The sequence below is a fragment of the Pocillopora verrucosa genome, chromosome 3 (genome assembly GCF_036669915.1).
Source record: "Pocillopora verrucosa isolate sample1 chromosome 3, ASM3666991v2, whole genome shotgun sequence".
Lineage (NCBI taxonomy): Eukaryota > Metazoa > Cnidaria > Anthozoa > Scleractinia > Pocilloporidae > Pocillopora > Pocillopora verrucosa.
The window spans coordinates 12,070,420-12,093,767 of record NC_089314.1 but is presented as its reverse complement, the minus strand read 5'-3'; the positions used below and the strand labels follow the sequence as shown (position 1 = coordinate 12,093,767).

The window sequence follows — 23,348 nt, the reverse complement described above, 5'->3', positions numbered from 1 at the left end:
TGCATGCCAGACTACACTTCCTGAGTACTTTGCCCTGTTTTTTCCTTCTTTTTGCGTCCTCTGAATCGGGATTTGTTTCTATGTCTCCGGCGTGAGCTGTACGATCTGTGGAAACCGAGCTCGGGTAATTGGAATAACTTTGTTTAGTCTGTCGGTTCTGAGATGAGTTGCTGGAGTCCAGAAAAACATCAGCAACACTCTTCAGTTTGAGTGTGTTGTTGTCATATCGGGTAGAAGTCATATTACAGTTAAGATCTCCTATTACGAAGTACTCTTTATTTTCACTGTCAAGTTTCCCGATTAGAGATTCGAAAGGCGAAACTGATACCAATATTAGCGTCTGGTGGACTATACCACGTGACAACTAAAATCGGTTTTGATCTAGGCCTTGGAAACTCCAAGCAGAGATTTTCTAGGGCATACATTTATAAGTCGTTCCGGCTGATAACATTTATTCGGTAGTTTTCTTTTCTTTTTTCACATGAAAACATACCCCTCCCCCGCCGTTTCTGATTCCATCACGACAAATTATTTCGTATCTGAGGACGTGGACTTAATCATCACTTGTATTTTCATCGAGTTTGGTCTCGTTATTGATAAATTATCTATATCATTATCAGCTAAGAGTATCCTAAACTCGTCTATGTGGGTAGTCAATTTATTGATATTAAGAGAGGCTAATTTCAGACCGCTAGTTAAAGTTTGGGTGGAGTCTACACCCCCATAATTTGGTACCCATAAACTTCTAATTCTTTACTCATCACTCTTATTAGGCTCGGCATTCGAGGATAGAACATCATTTCAATATAAATGCGTTTGAAAGTTCTTAAAAAACTCTTCGTTACCTTTAAATGAAGGTGAAGTCCACCTTTGTTGAGTCTATTGTACGTGATATTTTGATGCCGAATTAATTTCCACTCGTTCTGGTGACAGAACTTTATCAAGAGCTTGTTCGCTGTGTTCCGATATGGTGACTGTGGCATCGCAGCTGTATTCGATCTGTCGAACCAGATAGACGATAGAGTCGGCAACCTCTTCTGATCTCTTGTTTTCTAGACCTGAGATCGTTGGTGCATGAGAATTGTGCAGTTGTGTAGATCACAAAACACGATGTTAGGCGCATTTTTTCCTCAGATCATATCACGAAGTATGGAAAACTTAATCGGTAATCAAGCAATCATTTTTTCTCTCGATAAGTAGATCGCGTGACTTCCGAAATTGTTTTGCCAGTCACATAAGTCACGCAAAACATCCCCTCCTCCCAAGATTCTTCCAGTGAATGATGGGAAAAAGATGCTTTGTTCTGCACATTCCAAAACACGTACACAGAAAAGCACTAATCGTCGTGCTTGTTCATACTTTTAATGGTTATAAGACTTCCTTGAAATTTAAGATAAAAGACTTAAGTGTAATCTTGACTCGTGTTTGGTGAGAAATTTGGATCAGTTAAAGCAACATCAACAATCTTCATTTCCGCGTCGATCGACCGGAGAACGCGAATATCAAGGTGAGTTAGTATTTAACTCTTAATCTCTGATTTATGTTTATTAAAAATTAAAATCTCACTTCTTGAACTCATATAATGGCAAAGTTTCCGCACAGCCCCATACTTTAATATGCATACAGTCCTTTGTTAGAAGAAAACAATAGCGCAAACAATAGATGATGTTGCAGTTTTATTTGCATTTACCTTTAATGAAAATTAGCCTTTATTCTCAATGAAATTTGTGATAAACCCCAATTTTTTTTCCAGAAAAAAATTCATATAACCCTCTGTACCATTTCTTCTTGTGAATGAATTGTGAATGAAAAAACGGAAAGTGTATGTAAAATATCGTTCACTTGAATGTCACAAGGTAAGTATCATTTATAACTAATTTGAGACAATTTTAAATTGTTTTTGTTTGTTTGGTTTTTTACATCTTATTGATTAAACACTCTCAATTTTTCCTCTTTTACAGGGTAGCAACGTTGTCCTCCAACCCTCTTATCAGTCTGTTACTGTGCTTGTCAGTTGAGGGTTAAAGTGATTTTCTGATAGCAACGGCTTGATTAAAGAGAATTAGCCAAAGCAGGTAAAATGAACAGCCTCGATAATGAGCAGTTTGCTGCCACTCCAGCTGATCAATTAGACTTGTTTTATGACTTCTAAAACAATAGTCAAAACATACTAAATTAAGTTACCAATATTGGATTAAAGTCACTGTGCATGGATCAAAAATACAAAATGATTTGCTTCACTTACTGCCTTAGTTATAAACTCCTCTGCTTGATCAGGACAATAACAAAAAACTAGCACCAACCAAAGCTAATAAACAAAGCTCATGTGTAAATTAGGTGGACTGAGAGTGAGGTGAAATAATCAACTTGTGACATTGAGTTTTCATTGTTCAGTAAACAGAATATTAATGCAAACCTTTTATTTCAGATAAAAATTAATTTCCAATATTACATCATTTACAAAAGGGGAAACTAAAAACACTTTACAAACAGCTTCATGATATTTAAATATTAGAAGTATCGTTATTGGTAATGAACCACTTCAAGCTATGTAACAGCTGGGGGCAACATGACCACACCAAGGGTGACATAATTACACTTGAGGGCAATGTAACCCCCAGCTTGAGATAATGTGTCTAGGCCAATGTGGGAAGATGGTGACCTGAATTTCATTCCTGTTTTGCCATAGAAGCAGAGGAAATCAGCAAGACTTTGACCAGGGTATGCCATCCAAGTGGAACAACAAACACAGAAGTCTAATTTGACTTCAGCAGAAAGTAATAAATGAAAACCATAATTCTACATGTAACTCCCCTATCACCCTTTGAACAAAGTGGAAATCTGCAGCAACAAAAGGCAGTGCGGAAAGTAAAGGATATGGTAGACCTTCAAGGGCCATTTTTATTGAAAATTTTTCTTTTCATGTCAAACTGAGCATAATTATTTTAACAATAGTTTCCAAGAAAAATTTGGTAAAATATTGAAAATTATGCACTCGCCAAATTGAAGAGCCAGTTATAACATGAATGACTACCGGAGGGTTTCTTGTGGCAAAACATCCTGGTCCTTGAATTTTAATCACATGAACATCTCATGATTTTGGTTTCACATGGAGATCTTTGCTATCTTTCTGCATTTAAAACTAGAATGTGAATGGAGGAAGATAAAAGGAGAAGAGTACATACAGTATTGTGCAAAAGTAATGCAAACACCTGTCGACGAAATTCGGCGAAATTCCTGGCTTTTCGACGAATTCTTGACCGAAACGAAACTTCGACGACATTTCCGCGAATTTTCGAGGCATGTATTGTTTTGAACGGCTCGAACTTTCGGCGACAAATTCCTTGATGGCGTAAATGCGACTCGAAATTTCGAGCGAAAATTCGTTCTATGCGGCGAATTTTCGGGGCGAAAATTCGTTGTATTGTTCATTCTTCTCAAAAAGATTTGGTTGAATTTGTGGTTGGTTACTACACTATGTAATACTCCGATAAAATTTCCCGCTACGATTCCAGTCTCCGCGCGCCCTATATTGTTTGCAACCATGGCAACACAGGTTGTTGTGTCGATGCGTTTGGGATCATTTGGGATGCGTTTGGGATCATTTATGTACTCTACTTTTGATAGTAATCATGGCAAAAGTTTCAAATTATTCTAGAAATAGAATCGAGATCCTTCACAAGCAAGGCCTCAACCCAGCTGAAATACTGAAAGCGTTGAAACACGAAGGGCTGCTAGTGAGCTTTTCCAGTATTACGCCCATCATTAAAAAGTTGCGACTTACCGGTTCCGTGGCAAATTTACCTCGATCAGGAAGACCTCAAAAGCTGTCTACGGAAGCAAAAACTTTCGTAGATCAGCAAATGCGCAGGGATGACGAGACGACCAGCAATACGATAAAGAAGAAGCTGGAGAGACATGGAATCTGCGTGAGTGCGTCCACTGTTCGTAGAGCACGCAAACAGCAAGGTTGGACTTTGCAGCGGACCGCCTACTGCCAGCTAATCCGTGACGCAAATAAAGTCAAGCGATTAGAGTTCGCACAACGCGTCCAAGAAAGTGGTGACACTTTCAACAACGTGATTTTTAGCGACGAGTGTTCGATTTCCCTTTAGGCGTATCGCCGCACTTGCTTTAGAATGGCAAATGAGCCCACAAAGCGAAAGCCGAAACCTAAGCACCCACTCAAAGTGCATGTCTGGGGAGGGATTAGCAGAAGTGGTGCCACGAAGATTTGTATCTTTGATGGCATCATGGACGCTGATTTGTTTTGCAGCATTTTAGAGACGACGCTGGTTCCTTTTATCGTGTCAGAATTTACAAAAAAATAGAGCAATGTGACTAAACTAATTGTTGTTTTCAGTCGTCGCCAATTGGTATTCAGTGTTTTGTTGTGAAGAATAAATATTTCCGAACAAACATGGTGTTGTGATATCTGCAAAGCATGCTGCAATCAGCGATATGGGTAATGTCTATTTGCGCAGGGATCGAAAACGAATAAACGAGGAACATTCTTCCCAATAGAAAACGTTTGAAAACACACTAAAGACATTCTCTGCTCCGTCTGGTTAAAAAGCGTTGTACTTAGGTTAATTTTAAAAACTATTGCAATCATTTGAGAGTTTATTTCCATGAAATACATGTCTCTTGGTCGGAATTGCTATTCATCCCGATTTACTTTCATTGTTGTAAACTGATCGAACTCTGAATTGGATATGATGGTTTAGGCCTCTTCAAACGTCAGGAAACTGAAGTTGATGTGACGCTTGGGACAATTTTTCCGATTTACTTTCGTTGTCAAACACAAATCGAGCCCAGAATCGGGCGTGATGCTTTTCGATATTTTGACCTTTTGTCTACTGTGTTTAGCCTCAAATATGAAGTGTCTCCGTTTATATGTATATTTCGTGTCGCTTACATGGTTAGTAAACAAACTTGATTACTCGCGAAAGTCTATTGTCAGTTCGAAGCGAAATTTCGAACACTAATGATCGAAGAGATACTTTCCGCCGCGAAGTTTCGCTTTGAAGCGAAAATTCAACGAAAAAGCGCCCTTTGTTCAAACGAAATGTCGCTTAAGAGGCCTCGAACTTTCGATCGAATTTTCGCCCGAACTTTCGACGAAAGATCGTCAGAACAATAACGAAATTCGTCGAATTCCGTTTGCATTACTTTTGCACAATACTGTAGGTGGAATTAAAAAGAGGTTAAGAAACTCAACATGGATTGGTGAAAGAATCTCACTGAATTGGATAAAGGTTTATGGTTTTAGGCAATCTTCACTGCTGAGTCTCCTGAGACTCTGCAGGATGCTTATTCTGTTTTTGTACTGCCATTGGCATTTCAAGCTTTTCAGCATTGACATATCTTGACAGGTAATCACCCAAAGTTGTAAATTGTTGGGAATCTTTGGAGGCAAAAAAAACCCACTTTGTTTTTACACAAATGTGCCTTCTTTGAACAAATTAGAAGAGTATGTAAACTTTACAGATTGCCTTAAAATTTGACCCAATGACTACCAAGATACCAACCAAAAAAACTGGAAAAATGGATCTCCACAAGGGCCTGTGATGTAATGTGTATCGGTAAAATTTGGATCAGCAAACTTGACAGACAAGTTTCAAAGCATCCAATAAGAATATTGAAAAATTCCAACACAGTTTTGAAGACCAACCCATCAGGATGGAAGTTGTCCAGAGATTTTACTTGTGCAGCTAGATTTGATATGCTATTAATTCACTTAAAGAAACTTTGTCCATTTCTAATTGTCCTGCCTCTTTTGGTTTACAATTAGATCAAGCTTAAACAAAATAATTTTTGCCAAATAGTGCATTTCATAAACTTTCTGTTGATATATAGTTTAGGATGGCTATGCTTCAAATACTTGCTTTGTTTTTGTTCAAAACTGAAATGCCATTACAATTATGACCTTTGAATTTTTACATTGTAGAATAAAGTTGAGAATCAAAGTGTGAAATACCAGTGTATAAGATCGTCAATACATCAGTCATATTTTGACTTGCGCTTCTATCAGCTCTTTGAAATAATTTATAATAACTGGGGCAAAGCCAATGTGTAATTTGTTTTAAAAATAAGCTCAGTGCTACAATACTCAATACTCTAAAAATGAATTTTTTTCTGGACAGGTTTAAAGCAGGATGATAAGGATCATTACTCAGATTGATCTGAACATACTGAAATTGAACCAAAAGCACCAAAAACTTATGTCTAACTGAGATCAGTCCTATTTTCTGTTGCTAATTTTGACATTAAATTGTTGACAATAACAGATTTATAGAAACACAAAGCATGTACATTTGCTTTTTTTATATTAGAGTTATGTTTTTTAACTACTAAGCCTTGCTTTGTATCAAATGTCATGATTATGTAAATTTGTGAATATCACTTGGAGGTACAACTTGTACCAATTACCTGTAAATGACAATGATTGATGTTAAAAGAAACTATAAAAGCACAGATGTAATTATATTACGATGCTTGACATTTGAGGGGAAATTTATAAAGATACACAAATTTTGGCAAGCTGGTTTATAAAGTAAAATCTTAAGAATTATCAGGCATGTTTTCTGTGCTAAATTATGTGTTCATGTAATTTTTATTTCCGGCAGATAACTGTCCCAAAAGGTTACAGGATCTGAGTTTCTGGATACAGGAATAACTTGTTGCAGCATGGGTGAGTTTTATAATGTGTTAAGGTGTGAACTGAGGTGAATAAGATTGTAAATTCCCAATCTTGGTTATTTTGTAATTGTGGGTCTGTTTTGCTTTGAGTGGGTTAATTGCTCCAACATGAACCCTTTATACCCTAACATCAGTCTCTATATTCTCCATTCTATTCTCTAAACATTTCCTAAGGTGCAGATAAAGAGAATTTGCTCAATAATCAAGAGCCTCTTTAACTGGTCATCATTTCCTTAACCCTTTACACCCTAACATCAGTCTGCAAGTTCTCCATACTGTTCTCTAAACATTTCCTATGGTACTGAGAAGGAGAATTTGTCTAATAATCAAGAACTTGTTGAGTTTGGGATCATTTCCTTTATTCTCACAACCACAATATTTAATCCAAGGGTGGTAATGTTGCGATAAATTAGATTCTTATCACCCTCAGGGGTTAAAGGGTTAATTCATGTGACCTCAATGTGTGATTTAGGAGTGATATTATGAGGAGAAATTAGATGCTAGTCACTCTTAGGGGTCATAGGGTTAAGTTTTATCAAAAAGAGTAACAACTGTTCACAGTTTACTTAATCATAAATAACTTTCAGCAATGTACCAATCATAATATCATTGACACTGTCAGACATGAAAAAATAATTACAATTCTTTATCAATACCTTAATTAATTGATGTTATTGAATGGAATAAATGTCTTTATCTTGTTCCAATGATTTAGGGGGAAAAAACAGTGTGGAGATTGTTTAAGTGACAGTAAAAACTTTGGTAATTGGCTGATCAAATAAACCTGACCAGCATGGTCTGACTAAATTTGTTGCTGTACTCAGGACAGCCTAAGGTCACCAAAAGCTACTTGTAAGACCTGACACATTGGACCTAAGAGCACTTCTTTCAGCATCTTTTGCATTCATCTTTCAGTTGCAAATTTTAGTCTCAATTTTATCATTGACAAGTACATTAATTGACTTGTACTCAGGTCACTAAGATCTCTTAAGTTTATTCATAAACCTATGTTTTAACTGGGATTGAAGTTAATATTCTACAAACTGTAACTTTGTCAATTCATGGACCATTACAGGAAATAGAATGAAGTGTTTCTGTTGAGATCCATACCTGCATATACAGTTATTTGATGAAGGCAAAAGAGAAGAAAAATTAGGGGTCTTATTGGATTTCATAGAAGCAAACAGATGACAATAGTAAAGTCTGAGTCAGGTAGAAGAGTGAAACATACGAATAATGGGCAATTTGGAAAAAAAAGTAAAATTGGCTTTAATCTTGGTCTTATGCACATTTGGGTGTTAGCTTTTGGTAATAAATATTATCTTAGGGTTCGTTATGACCCTCAATTCATTGCTACAGAAAGACTAAGGAACTTGAGGAAATCCACTCTGAGTGCAACCCGAGACAAGAGAATTAACAAGCCCACCCTTTCTCTCAAAAATAATTTTTAAAAAATAATTGAAAATGGAATGAACTTCCTGCAAGAAGCAAAATTTGAGCCATAAAGTATGAATTTTTCCTCCTTCTTGAGCTATAACTTACAGGAATCTTGAACTCTGAATCTTAAAGGAGTTACAAAATGATATACTTCTAACATTATTATTAAAAGAGTTATATGGGTGGAATTATAACAGTTATTATAATAATTATAAAAATAATAATGATAATAACTCTTGATTCAAACACAAATATACAGTATTTTAAAAGGGAGACCCCTGAGGTTATCCCTATAAGAAAGGCTTCCTAACTGACTAACTTTACTGTTCAAAATCTATGTACATTTTGACAGTTCAAAATCTATCAACAAAAACAGCTTTGAAGTTTAAACAAAAATCAAACAAAACAAAGTAGGACAAAGGGGACAGTAAATTTAGTAATCAAATAATGTTCATTCAAATGAATCATTCACGGTTCTTCAGAAGCACTTGAGTGGCTGACATCTTTGCTGTTTACACATTTCTGAAGCACCCACTACACACTGTGCTTAGATCAGACAAAGCATTAATTACTTGTCTAAATCTGAATTAAATTTTAGCCCTATATAGCTAGCATTTATATTTAGTGTTTTTTTGTGGCTGGCAACTAAAATGTCTCTGGAGACCAATGACCTACTGGTAATTTGTTTTGAGAATACAAAGAGTGTAACTAAACAGTTGGAAATTGTCTTCAAATGTTCTGAAAATTTGATTGGGGCAGCCATAACTTTGAATCATACTTTGTAACCTGTGTGCTGAGCTGTGAAATGCAAGGCCTTACTCCTCTTTTTTCTGTCTTATGGTGATTTACCGGTAATTGAAAATTTAGTAGTTACTCCAAAAGACATTTTTAACTCTGATTTTCTCTGGTTTCATCAACACTATACCAGTACCTGTTTATAAACCTTATATTATGGTTTTGCATGTGCTGTTAGCAGGACATCACTATTAAAGATGCTGGTGACATCCATATTAAAAACTTTTTACACATCTGAGGAAAAAGTAATGTTTCAATGGTTAGAATACTTGCTCTTTGAAATCTCAAACTGTGGTTTATAGTTTAATTTAATGGACACTTTGTATGGTAGAGATAGAAATATGGAGCATACTTGATGATGATGATGATGAATTGTGTATTGAAAAAATCAGCCTTTACAGTCAAAAATCATGAATAATAGAGAGAATTTGTTATTTTCAATGTGATATGAAAAGAGATAAAAAGGAATAATCAAATGTAATGGAATATGATCACACAAGTTTGAAAAGACATCTGTTCATAAACAAGTTTTTATATATTTCATTTCTTATCTGGGGGAGTTGTCCTTAGTATTCTTGTTCATTTTGGCAGCAAGAGATCTTGAGATGGATGGTTTTTCATGGTGGTGATTTTGTTAAACAGAAATTGATCTTTGTCTTCACTTAAGGCCCATATCTTGAAGTCAGCTTGGGTGGTACATTGTATATATAACACCAAGCATCTTTAGCCAGCTGTTACATTCAATACCAGATACCGGGTGTGGTTTAGGCTTGGTAGTCTTACTGTATATCAGCATTTCCCACTGCCACACTTTGATCACCTTTCAGATATGTGACCTGCTTATAGGCAAATGTGTTTACAAATAATTTATATTGATATCATTTTTAATTGGTTTCTGATTTTGTTTGTTCACTTCAGGAAAACTTTGAACACAGATCCAGTTTGTTATGATGGCAGGACCTAGTAATGACAAGTGCAGCAGGTCAGTGGTTTGCAATGATGACCCTCCACCTCTGAGTATTACACTGAAGGAGCTTGGAGATTTGCCAAAGAAGGTGAAACATTGAGACACGGACTATTCTCCAGTTGACATTCTGCTCTTGACTGCGGGGGATTGCGAGTTCTTGGCTTGTCATCATTACTTGCGAGATTCCTTTAGAAGCTATGAGAAATCCATTGGATATGTGTACTTTGGAAAGATGGGTGAGGATGAAGAGGAGTCACTGAAAGTTGCTTTAGTGAAGTGTTCTAAAGAATCCTTGGATCCTGGAGGTTCTCAAACTTCTGCTAAGAATGCCATCACACTCCTGAGACCTAAGGCTACCTTTTTGGTTGGTTTCTGCTACAGTTTGAATCCTGACAAAGCCCAGCTAGGAGATGTGGTGATATCCTCACAGCTCACAATAGATCATCACAAAACCCCAGTGAGTAGGGATGTTGGTAACCTTGTCAAAAGTGCAGCTGATGGATGGAAGGCACCATTACAAAACCCAGAAGCACAAAAGGTCAAAGTACATTGGGATGGAGAGATTTTGAGTTGCTCTGATCTGATTGGTGCTGAACAGCAGTGTCAATTACACCCTGGGGCAATTGCAGTTGAAATGGAAGGAAAAGGTGAGAATTACTCTCAGGGTTACTTTTGCTTGGCATCTGCGATCATTGTGCAGGAAATGGTTTTGCCATAACAAGGATTACATGTATTCATTGTGTCCAGTGTGTTACGGTACAATTTAAAGGATAAAAAGAACACAATGCTCCTATAAACTCGACAACTTTATTAAACAGCATGAAACATTGGTAAAGAGTGACTCTTAAAGACAGCACAGTAGTGATCCTTGATAAACTTACTTAGGCCCATTACAGACTATGAGTTAGCTCACCACTGACACAATCTCACATGTGTTTCCAAACATCCTTGAAGTGAACAATCTTCCACAGAAGCTCTCTTTCCATATATAGCTTTCTAGACATCTGATCACTCCTGACAACAGCAACAACTACTACTACCTGACTGAGTCCTTATTTACATTCAGAAAGTATTCCAGAAAATTTTGGAAACTTACAACACAACTGTTTCTGTAGTAATACATCATAACAATGTGATCTAATAAAATGTTCTAGAAAATTCAATGGTATATGCATTTCAGTATGACCAGGCATTCTAGAAATTTCTAGAAACTTGTTTTAACAGTCACTATCCATAACAAGTGCAATTTAATGTTACCAGGATCATTCATACAAACCCAATTACATAAAATGTTCAATTACATGTAACTGAAGGTAAACTCCTTTTCCTCTTTTTCATGTGCCTGCTTTGGGCGTATGTACTGATTGGCACTAGTGAATTAAGATGGAATCATCGTTCATATCTTCATAATATAACTTTCTGATCTCGTCCAAGTGACTCAGTAACCAAGTAATTACTAGAAATATGATTGTACCCAGTCATATACAAAGGTGTACTGCGAGCAAGAAATAAATTATGAGTAGTCCCAGAGGTTTTCAAACATAGTGTGTATTACACTGTACCCCCAAATTGATGTTCTCAAGCTTTACCTCTGAGCTACAGGGTTAGAGAGGATCAAGCTTCTGGTCACTACTTTGTAAGGCTAACTTTCTGAAGGAGGAAAGAAAGTCAGCAATTTTTTTGTATGGGGATTGGTCACCATAAGCGTACAATGATAATGATTTTTACAGTATACCCTCAACTTTGATGTTCGTAAGCTTTACCTCTGAACTACAGGAAGATCCGTTTGCTAAACTATTAAGCCGGGAGGAGGGGAGGTACTTAACAACTTTTTGTAGGGGAGTGGTCAGCACAGGTGCATAATGGTAATCTTTATTGCACTGTACCCTCCAACTTGTCATATTTTCAAGCCTCACCTTTCAACCATTCAAAGCTTCTGATTGCTACACTATTAACCAGGTTCTTGTTGGAGGTGAGGTACTCCATACTTTGTGTTCGGCGAAACTCTTTCCTGAATTCCAAATCCTTATTCTTTGCTATACTGCTCCTGACTAAAAAGGTACCCTGCCCTACTCATTCATACTCTCTAGAAAGAGTGGTGCTAATTTATATACCAGCAGAAAAACACAACATCTTTTAAAGTATTCCAATAACAAAGAACAAACAAAATGAATGATCTGCAGAAAAACAGAGCCTCTTTTGCTCCAATTAATCATAACTATCCCCCCATAATATCACTGTTTAAATCCATTGCAATAGTTATTGCTTATTTTTTTCATTTTTCTACCTCAGGTCTTTTTGCAGCAGCTCATGACATGAAGATGGAGTGGCTTGTTGTTAATGGTGTTTGTGGTTTTGTACCTGGCAGTGCAACTAAAAACAATTCATGGAAGACTTTTGCTTGTGTTATGGCAGCTTCTGTTGTATCCAACATGTTGAGTAACTCTTTTGTGTTTGGAGACTGGCCTCATTACGGAGGTACATGTACATTTTTTTAACAGCTTTGATTGTGTCTTCCAAGAGATTTTGTAGCTTGCTTGTTTTCCTCGGTATAGAATATTGTTATCTGCTGATGAGAAAATGGAGACCAACAGTGGAATTAAATATGTATCAAAAAACTGAAAAACATACACATTCTTTGTTTTTCAATTGCATTGCCTTAAAAGAGAACTTTTAAAAAGTGTGAGATATGAACAAATTCACTTTGGTAGCTTTAATTTCAATTTTGAAGTCATAAATAACATTCTAAAATTCAAGATTAGAGGGGGTTAATAAGAAATTACTCAATTATGTTGAGTAACTCTTGTGTGTTTGGAGACTGGCCTCATTATGGAGGTACGTATTCATTTTTGTAACAGCTTTGGTTGTGTCTTCCAAGAGATCTTGTAACTCGTATCAAGAAAAGTGGCTCAACATTGTTAACAATAGGCTTTGTTATACAAGAGAAAAATGATCCTAACCCTAGCTAAAGCTGTTGAGATATTTCCATGTTTGAAACTGTAATCGTTTAGATTAATCAGAATTTTGATTCTACTATGGAATAAGATAAAGATGCAAAAGAAATTGAAACTGAACTGTGCTCAACAGATATACTGTATGTGGTAATCTATTCATTGCTGACAAGCTCTCTGTTTGATTAGTGTCACCTCGATATCATGTTCTCACATTTCAATGGTGATATAGGTAACAGGTAACAGAACCTTGCCATAGTAGGATTATTTGACTGTAGATTTGACTGTTACAATTTGACAGATAGTGAATTGAAAATTAAGGTTGAGGTGGATGACTTGAAACCTGAAGAGCAGAATAAGCAGACTGGCATGCTGGCAACAGAGCATGGGGAAAAAGTGATAAAAATATTTTATTAAGTTATTATGGGAAGTTGTTGTTCGAACAGTTATAACATTAATGTGATAAATGTTCAAAGAATTATCTCAGTGCAATAATGTGGCATCAATAAATTAATATAATTGTACACAGTTCCACTTATGGGAACAAAACATTTGAAGAGAGGCTGTGAACACTAATCTCTCTGCATTTTTTACCTTAAGGTACTTCACCCCTCACTGAAGTACCCACTACTGGTCATGGAAGAGAACTAGTAGAATCAAGGGGAAGGACAGGTGAACAGGATGCTCAGTTTGAACTTATTTTTCAAGTTAATTTAATTGAAACATGGTTCTTCATGTTGGTTGAGTTTTTCTTTTTGTTATTGGGAAATAAAAAACCACTTTTAAGTCCATTTAGTTGATTTTAACTGGTATCAAACCATGTTGAAATGAACGAAAAGGTGTGGGGTTTATCACTTTCAGTTGTTTTTGTTGGCTCATTGAAGCCTAGCATGGGCTCCAGTTTGGTTTCAGTTCCCCCTCACATGTTCCAATAAAAAGGAAACCAACATGGCAAATCACTGACTTGTTGTTTTGATGTATTGATGTTGAAGAAGTGAAAGAATTCATAGGTGCATAAATTGGCCAGAAAAGCTGTAGGACTGAAGCTGTTAAGAAAAGAAAGGAGAAATGAAAAAAGAACCTGAATGTAATTTTAGTCATCTTTTGAAATAGAAATTAATGTTATTAATAACCAAGAATGCTTCTGTCAGCAATTATGAAAAATGATACTGGTCAATGCAAATTATTTCAAAGGTGTTTTTACCTCATTCTCTTCTCTAGTTTAAGAATATCAAAGAATGCTGTGAAGTGCTCTCAGCCGTTATTCAATAACTTACACTAGCTCAGAGGTAGATGGCCAACGCACACGCAACACCTTTGCACGTTTTTCGCGTTCTGCGCCAAAAAAAAGGGCGTGCTAAAGCGTGTGTCTTAAGAGAGTTTTTGCTATTGTGATTCAACGCAGTCAGCTTGTTTTGTTCTGCATTGTTTCGGAAAACTATGGTTTTCTGTCTCAAAATGCTACCAGCGAAGCATCAAATCAATATATGCATATCTCAATATCAAAAAGGCGGAAGGGCTGCCGTTCGTAAGGGCTGTGCTTAGTTGCGCGAGCAAGGTGTATTAAAAGCTGCAGTGCCAAGCATGCGGCTCAGCGAAAAGACAGTAGAATGGGAGGTAGCCAAACCCTAGATAAAAATTGGCAAATTTTCCTCCAATTCCAGTATTTGTTATTTCTACTTGAAATTAATTGCAAGTATTGGGAAAACTTTGAGTTTGAAATGTTTTCAAATTTCGTTGGCAAACATTAAAAGTGTGCGTCACAACTAGCTGTTTCTACAGACTCTGGTCTAAACTGACTAGTTGACCTATGAGTGCGATCGAACTATCTCAATTGTTTTATAACTGTTAATAGTTGTGTCTTTGATCGTGCAAATCACACCCGTTAGAAAATGAAAAGTGCACGAAGACAATTAGTCGTTTATCCCGCACAGATAGCTTACCGTTGATAAAAAGAAGCTTCAGTGAGAGGGTGATTTATCTTGTGATGAAAATCAAACAGTTCCACAGGGATGGACCGTGAAGCCTGAGGTTCCTTGTTAAAAGAGAATAAATATTTCATTTTTGCATGCTCAAATCCGTCTGAAGTTATAGAGGTGAGCGCGCAAAACCGAAATAGATTCACCGCGGAGTAAACTGCCAATTGGTTTTCCATATCAGTTCATGAAAAGTTGATTATCGCGCACAGATAGCTTACCGATTAAAGAAAGAAACTTTGGCTCTACTGGTATGAATTTTGTAATGAAAATCCATCTTTCCGGAGGGATGAACACAGAGGCCTGACGTTCCCTGTTACAAAGTTGTTTTTTCATGTTCAATTCTATCCTTGGTTATAAAAGTGAGACGTACAAAACCGAAATTCATTCTCTTGAGTTGGAACACTCGAATCTTCTGAGTAAATGCTGATTCGCTCTCCATATCTCCCTCTCATTAATTCTCCCTTAGTATTAGATTTCCGTATTGAATTTTCGGCAGTCGCATGAAGACTGAGCAGTTTAACTCTCACAATCTTCTGCAGGATTATAGCTATATTTTTTATTAATATTGACATTTTGTGAAATGAGAATCATTATAGTTCACGTCTCGAACATATTTAATCACTTAACGGAAAAAAAGATACCATTTTGATCTTTTTCTCAATCGTATTTGATAATCGATCAGTTCCTATTCTCAGTCATTTTCCTAATCACAAATTGGCAGTAACAGTGTTTAATAGAAGGGTTAGTAAAGTTAACCGTTAGCCGTAAAACGGCCAAAAAATTCGTCGTAAAAATTGACAAATCGTAACCGATAGTCGTAAAAGATTTAACCGTAAGAAAAATTTATGGTGACAACAATGAAAAGATATTAACCGTTAGCCGTAAAAGCCATGCCAACACCCCTTTACGACCCTCTTTATACTTAGACAGGGGTATTCAAGGGTTCATGGAAGATTTTAACCCCCTATCCCACAATTCCTGATAATAAAACACTCTGACCGATAGGCCCTTAAATTCAAATTTTAAGGAAGCAAAAAACCCCCACCCTTCCTATTTGAAAAATGTTCTCAACGCCTCAGTTAAGTAAACATGTTGGTTTAAAAAATAAGCGCCTTGTTTGAAAACAGCTGTGCACCAGAAACAAGGTCTTTAATGCCTCGAGGCTCTCTAAAGAAAACAGTCACTTTCGATTGCATTTATCATCAGTAGTAAGACCAAAAAATATTTTTGTGCGTTGACTTTTTACAAGGCGACTTGACTTGCATATATAGAGAGAGGTGGTTTAGATGAGTCACTGCAATACGGATAACTTTAATTGTTTTTAAACTTACGAACCTTTGGCTCAATGCGCTCATCGAGGGTCAAGTATACCCTTGGGTACGCCGATAATGATTGATCTTACTGGTGCATATTACACTACCCACTCCCCCTATGCAGAAATATTGTCACTCCATTATTTTCTCGATGAGTTACGAGCTTTTCCGCCACCTTTCGGCCAAAGTCCCTCAGGACTACCAATTATAAAAGGGCTTTTGTTTGCTGCCTAATGGAAAAGTTGAGCCAGAACAATAGACCATTTCTTGATACGCTTGCTTGTTGTCCTTTGTAGAGAGTATCGTTATCTGCTGATGAGAACATGGAGAGCAACAGCGGAGTTAGATATATATCAGAAAACTGCAAAACATATGCATTCTTTGTCTTTCAATGGCATTGCTGTGAAAAAGAACTTTCAAAAAGTCTGAGAGACGAACAAATTCACTTTGGTAGCTTTAATTCCAATTTTGTAGTCATAGATAAGGTTCTAAAATTCCAGATTAGAGAGAGTTTATAAGCAATTACTTCTCTAATGTCAATGGTTTGCAGTTACTTTGATCAATTATGTTTTTATCCTACTCTATCCAGAGAATTTCTTGTTAATCAGCCTGTGTAAAAATAATAATGAAGGTTACATCTGTCTGAATCAAACTTGCCCTTACTGGTGATATGTCTTTACATTAATTTTTTTATATTAACTTACTAAGCAGACTGCTAAGCTGATGAGCTGCTGAACTACAAAAATATTGCAGCATTTGAAATGCTCACAAATAATGTCCACTTTTGTAGTTTCCTAAGTTTGGAAATGAGTACTAGCTGTGGATGAGCCACTAAGTAAATATTCATAACCTTTAAAGAGGAGACATCAGCAGTTCCTAGTTCTGAGTCTTTTCCTCAAAAGGTTACCTTTTATTCTCTGCATGGGCTTGTCAGGTCAAGTACCTATAAGACTCTAGGAGAGGTGTTCATGCACACTTCAGCTTATTTCTCTAATAACCTAATCAGTATGGGCCCTACCATGGATGTAATTAGAATATATCTAAATTTTGGTGAGCCTTGTGATGTTTGCTTACAAGGAACGTTCCTTGATATAAAAGTTGTTTTAAATTGACTCAGTCAAACATACTCATGGCATAATATCTCTTCGTATAAAATGTATCAAGGGTAAACAAATTGGAGTTCAGGTGTATGTTCTTTGACAAGATAATGTTGATTGTTGGTTTGTGATTTATCACAGGATGAGAAAGGGAATGTCAAACCTGAAGAACAATGGTCAACAGATGAATACTGGGGAGATCATTGGAGCGAATCAGAAGAAGAGTCAGATCCTGGGTCAGTTACCGACTCCAGTGACGAGGAAGAGCCTGGATCCTGCCTGGAAACGTAACTGACCAGGACTGGCTCAGTAGACCACCTGAAACTAAGGAAACTTACCATTGGCCAGAGCAGTCTATCCATTGATAGAATTCTTTCAGATCTGTTCAGTTAGAGAAGTCAACACCTTAAAGTTGTATCCATCGTTTTGAACAAAATTTGAAAACAAGTTTAGGAAACCTGATTAAATAAAGGACATTTCAAGATGATTGGTTGGTCTTGTAGGTTTCTGATCAATGGTAAGAGACTTCAGTGTTGTGATCAAACGTACAAACAATCAGTGGTCGGATAAAAGATAAGGAAATATATGTTTAGAATCACTTAGCTAAGGTAAACTGATACCTTCACTAATGTGGGAACTCCCTTCCACAACATTATTGAGAACATGTGGGAGTTTTCTTTGGAGTCAGAGTGTCCTGTCCTTGAAATTGATTGTTGGATTTGGATATATTTTGATTTTAGGTTATTTTTCGTTGTCCAATATTGTTGATTGTAGTTTTGACTAACAGCTTTGAGTTTCAAAATCTGGTTTTCATGTTGGTGAGTTAGAGACTGAGGTATTTTTTGTCATTTTTTTTTAGTTTATTAGACTTGGCTTGGTTAGCTTCCTAGGCAATCAATTAATTCATTAGGCTGACTGTCATTTCTTTTGATACAAATGTAAGAAGTCCTCAATGCAACAATTCTTCATAAAATCATAGATATTTTAATGTAGCAAAGAGCAAAACTTCAACTATACATTGAAGTCTTCACTAAAAGCAAAAAAAACAATGTGAATATCAATTTCATGATTTAGGATCAACATTTTTCTTATTTTCATGGCATTCAACATACGCTGTGAATGAATTTAGCTGTTTGTTAATTTGTCACTAAATTTCTAAATATTCCATTTGATATTAACGTAAATAGTGCATTGTGGTTGACATTCAGTCGTCAGAGCTTTCAAGAGTCAGTTGAGTTTGGTGGAAGAAGGGAAACTGTATTTGACAAGTATTTCCATAACTCTAAAATGTAAAATAATTTAACATAGTACTGTATTGGTTGTACTCTCAAAATTGTCAAGTGAGTTACAGTTAAGTCATGGTTATATTATATCATTCTTGTTTGAGAAACTTGAATTGTTCCTTAGGTGACATGTGCTATTGTGGCTGCATGTACACGGTACACATTGTGAGATACTGACTTTATCTCCTGATACTCATATATTAAGTCTTTTAAAGTGCCAATGCATTTCCTGGTTGATAGCTTTTTTGAAAATTAGAAACATTCGACCTTAGCGCCTAGAAAATTCTCCTTGACCATTTTTTTGCGCATTGAAAGTGCGATTTGGCGACCAAAAAGTGTTCCCATTAAGCGCGTGGCCAACACGATCATGTTACATTGCGGTAACGTAGAAAACTGTGAAGACACGTCGGAAAGTATGGTGGAGAGAGGAGAAATCAAGAGGAAAGGACGAACGTATTGCGTGGCCAGGGCCCCAAGTGATGTTAGCTACAAGATTAATACACATATACCGGATATTTCTATACACCACTTTCCAAAGGGTGTAGCCGTATGACCACAATGGACGCGAAGTCGTCGAAATCGAGGAGATTTTACTATTCAATGACGTTGGCCTCATGATCCGTACCGGTGTTACAGCGGATTTTGGACCTCCTACCCCCCCCCCCCCCGTCCAAATCTGCCAGCGAATATGGACCCCTCCCCCATAAAACTTTCCTTTTAAGCGGCGTTTGTATCATATTTGTTAATTAATACTATTTTTGGGGGGGTATAAATCCGCGGAGGGTCGTTTTTCCCCCCGACAAGTGGGTCGCGTGACTTGCGAAATTGTTTTGCCAGTCACATAAGTCACGCAAAACATCACCACTTCCCAGATTCCTCGGAAAAGATCCCAGTGAGTGATGGGAATGATCGCTAGCTACTTCGTTGAGCACATTCAAGAACACGCTCGCAGAAAAGCTCTAATTGCCATGCTCTTTCAGACTTGTAATGGTAATAAGACTTGCTTGGAATTTCAAAGGTAAATCAGTGCATCGAAAAAGATAAAAATGTAATCTTCGCTCGTGTTTGGTGAGAAATTTGAATCAGTTACAGCAACATCGACAATCTTCACTTCCGCGTCGATCGACCGGAGAACGCGGTTATCAAGGTGAGCTATTCTTTAACTGTTAATCTTTAATTCATGTTAATTAAAAGTTAAAATCTCATTTCTTGAACTATTTTAAGTCTTATCAGCCGCTGTAAGCTCCTCGTTTTTTTAATACGATGACAAGATTTTCTCCGTGATATCTTGAAACAAACCACGGTACAACTTGTACCAATTACCTGGAAATGATGATGATTGATGTTAAAATAAACTATATAAGCACAGCGATTACATGTAATTTTACAATTTGAACCTAGACATTTGAGGAAAAATTTGTGATCGATACCCAAATTTGGCAAGCTCGTTTATATTAATGTAAAATCTCGAGGAATGTCAGGCATGTTTTTGTATGCTAAATGACGTGTTAATATAATTTTGATTTCCATCAGATAACTGTCAAAAAAGGCAACAGGATCTCAGTTTCTGAAAGCAGGAATAATTTGTGGCAGCATGGGTGAGTTATATAATGTGTTAAGAAGTGAACTGAGGTGAATAACATTGTAAGCTCCCAATCTGTACACCCAATCTCCCAATCCAATCTGTACACCCTGATATTAGTCTCTGTATTCTCCATACTGTTCTCTATACATTCTCTAAGGTGTAGACCAAGAGAGTTTGTTGAATAATCAAGAGCCTCTTTAGCTGGTAATCATTTCCTTTATCCTTATGACCTTAATGAGTGATTTGGGAGTGATATTATATGAAGAAATTATATGTTACTCACTCTTTGGGGCCATAGGGTTAAGTTCTATCCAAAAGAGTAACAACTGTTTAGTTTTCTTAATCATAAATAACTTCCAGTAATGTACCAATCATAATATCATTGACACTATTTTGTTTTCTCAGACATGATAAAATAATTGCAATTCTTTATTAATACCTTGATTCTATTGATGATGTTATTGTTTTATCAAACAAAATAAATGTTAATATCTTGCTCCAATGATTTACAGGAAGAAGACAGCATGGAGTGATTATCTAAGTGACAGGAAAAAACTGAGTTAATTTAATTGGCTGATCAAATAAACCTGACCAGCATGGTCTGACTAAATTTGTGGCTGTACCCAGGACAGCCTAAGGTCACCAAAAGCTACTAGTAAGACCTGACATGTAGGACCTAAGAGCACTTCATTCAGTATCTTTTGCATTCATCTTTCAGTTTGCAAATTTTTAGTCTCAAATTTTATTATTGACAAGTAGATGAATTGACTTGCATTCAGGTCATTAAAATCTCTTTCTTCATAAACCTGTGTTTTAATTGGGATCAAAGTTAAAATTCTGCAAACTGTAACTTTGCTAATTCATAGACCATCGCAGGAAATAGAATGAAGTGTTTCCTTTGAGGTCCATACCAGCATACACAGTTATTTGATGAAGGCAAAAGAGAAGAAAATGTCAGTAGGGGGTCTTATTGGACTACATAGAAGCAGACAGATGGCAAAAGCAAAGTCTAAGTCAGGTAGCAGAGTGAAACATATGAATAAGGGGCAATTTGGAAAAAAAAAAGAGTACAGGTGGCTTATCTTGGTTTTATGCATATTTGGGTGTTAGCTTTTGGTAACAAATATTATCTTAGGGTTTGTTACGACCCTCAATTTATTGTTACAAAAAGACTATGGAACTTGAGGTTATTATTTAATTTTTGGGGAAATCCACTCTGAGTGCAACCCAAGGCAAGACTTGGTGTTTGAGAATTAACAAGTCCACCCTTGCTCCCCTTAACAATTCTTTTAAGAATAATGAAAAGTGGAATGAACTTCCTGCAGACAAAATTGAAGCCATAAAGTATGAATTTTTCCTCCTCCTTGTGCTTACTTACAGGAATCTTGAACTTATGAATCTTAAAGGAGATACAAAATGACATACTTCTAACACTATTATTAAAATTGTTTTATGGAATTATAACAGTAATTGTAATAATTATAAAAATGATAATGATAATAACTTTTGATTCAAACACAAATATATAGTACTTGAGAGAGAGACTCCTGAGGTTATCCCTGTAAAGAGTGTACATGTACAAAATGCATGTGTACATTTTTGTAACAGCTTTGGTTGTGTCTTCCAAGAGATCTTGTAACTTGCTTGTTTTCATTTATATAAAATGTCGTTATCTGATGATGAGAACATGCAGACCAACAGTCAAATTAAATATATATCGGAAAACTGATAAATATACGCGTTCTTTTATTTTCAATTGCATCGCTGTGGAGAAAAACTTACAGTCTGAGATATGCACAAATTCACTTTAATAGTTTATACAAATTTTGAAGTCATGGATAACGTTCTAAAATTACAGATTAGAGGGTGTTCATAAGAAATTGCTCACTTTCTGCGTCTTCATTGTATTTACTTAATCAAAGATCTTTTGTTTTTCGTCTTAGGTTGTAGGTATTACAAATCGTTGATTAAACACGCTTATCAACCACCCTCCTACCCCTGCCCTCCTAATTATTGTTTTCGTGTCCAGACTCTTGTGCGCAGTAAGATGAACCCAAAGTTTCTTTTTTCACCTCTCCACCAATCTTCGCTGTTACTGACCGGTTTAAAACTTTGTTGAGATCTAAATCTTAGCTTTTATTCCGTTCCAATGAATTTCAATTCTCCGACTCTGTTTCTCTTCTCTCTTTTATTTCGTGAGTGGGCTCATATGAGATTTTCATCTTCGATCAGCACTTATTTCGACTCCTCCTTGTTACCCATTTCACAAATGTAGTGAAGTGTATTTTAATTCTCATAACAGTATAAATATCTTTTCTCTTTTGCAGACATTTCAACTGGAGAGGAGCGTTGTAGAAGAGATGATCCTTCAGAAAACAAACGTAGAAGAGTAGCAGGTATTGTAATTATCAAGTAAAGAAATTTCATAGTAAGCTTTCGTTTTAATAACTTATACTATGTTTGTGGTAGAGTGTCCGAGCGCGGAATCTGAAGGTGTTAGGTTCTGCTCCTGGTGAGGACTCAAAATTTTTCCTTTGTCCTACGCTCGTCACAAGATAGTTAAACTTCTTTCCTTTCCCTTTCCTTATAACAATTTGTCATTCTGTTCAAGAAACAGCACTCCGCAAAATTTTATGAAATAAAAATTCCTGAAGTTTTTTTTTGTTTCTTTGGCTGTTTCATTTCCCAACATTATAGATCCATGATGAAATAAACGCTGGTAATTTAATCTTCCCTGCGATTTAAGAAGAGCTACTGACAGAGTGAAGAATCAAAGAACAGAGTGTGGGTGTGTTTTTTGCAGGGGGGAGGCGACGGCGGGGAAATTATCTTACCGTATTTATTCGATTAAACACCGCGTCGCCTATTACATTTTGTGCGATTCGAGTGCGGTGTTTACACGAGGGCGGCCTTCATTTAAAATCCAATCTCTTTCTTGCAAGCAATAGTGTAGTAACTGACCGTGTCAGTTTTGAAAAACAGAAACATGTTCCAGTGCTTGTCTAAAAAGTCATTTTTTATGTCGTTCTCTATTTCATTACTTACATGTTAATACTACTGCAATACATAACAATACATAATACATCGTGAATAGAGATCTAATGTCGGATATGCTTCCTCGACATCAGAACTGTTCCATTCAAAAGGATTTGTGTCTGGTTCACTCAAAATTTCCAACTACGATCAATGCTTCGATTACTTTGTGCTTTTTTTAGTCAATTATTCGAATAAACGCCACA

At 36.4% G+C, this 23,348-nt stretch overlaps 2 protein-coding genes and 1 pseudogene across 7 annotated transcripts in view; all 3 read left to right on the top strand.

Annotated features, from left to right (window-relative positions):
- The window catches only part of LOC131771795 (NLR family CARD domain-containing protein 4), a 92,444-nt gene that overhangs the window by 26,421 nt on the left and 42,675 nt on the right, over window positions 1–23,348 (top strand). The gene's annotated exons all lie outside the window — the stretch shown is intronic.
- LOC131788634 (death domain-containing ATP nucleosidase-like) lies at window positions 1,333–17,515 on the top strand (annotated as a pseudogene).
- Window positions 19,445–23,348, top strand: part of LOC131768341 (uncharacterized) — an 8,424-nt gene continuing 4,520 nt past the window's right edge. For 2 of the 6 annotated variants that reach the window (XR_010717095.1, XM_066164553.1), the window contains exons 1-3: window positions 19,445–19,671; window positions 20,058–20,122; window positions 22,437–22,505. Coding sequence is in view for 3 of the 6 variants with exons in the window: in XM_066164553.1 (XP_066020650.1) it covers window positions 20,119–20,122; window positions 22,437–22,505 (73 nt within the window). In the remaining 3 variants the exon portion in view is untranslated. Of the gene's footprint in view, window positions 19,672–20,057; window positions 22,506–23,348 lie in introns of all 6 variants that reach the window. The other 4 variants (XR_010717096.1, XM_066164551.1, XM_066164552.1 and 1 more) reach the window with 3 other exon arrangements.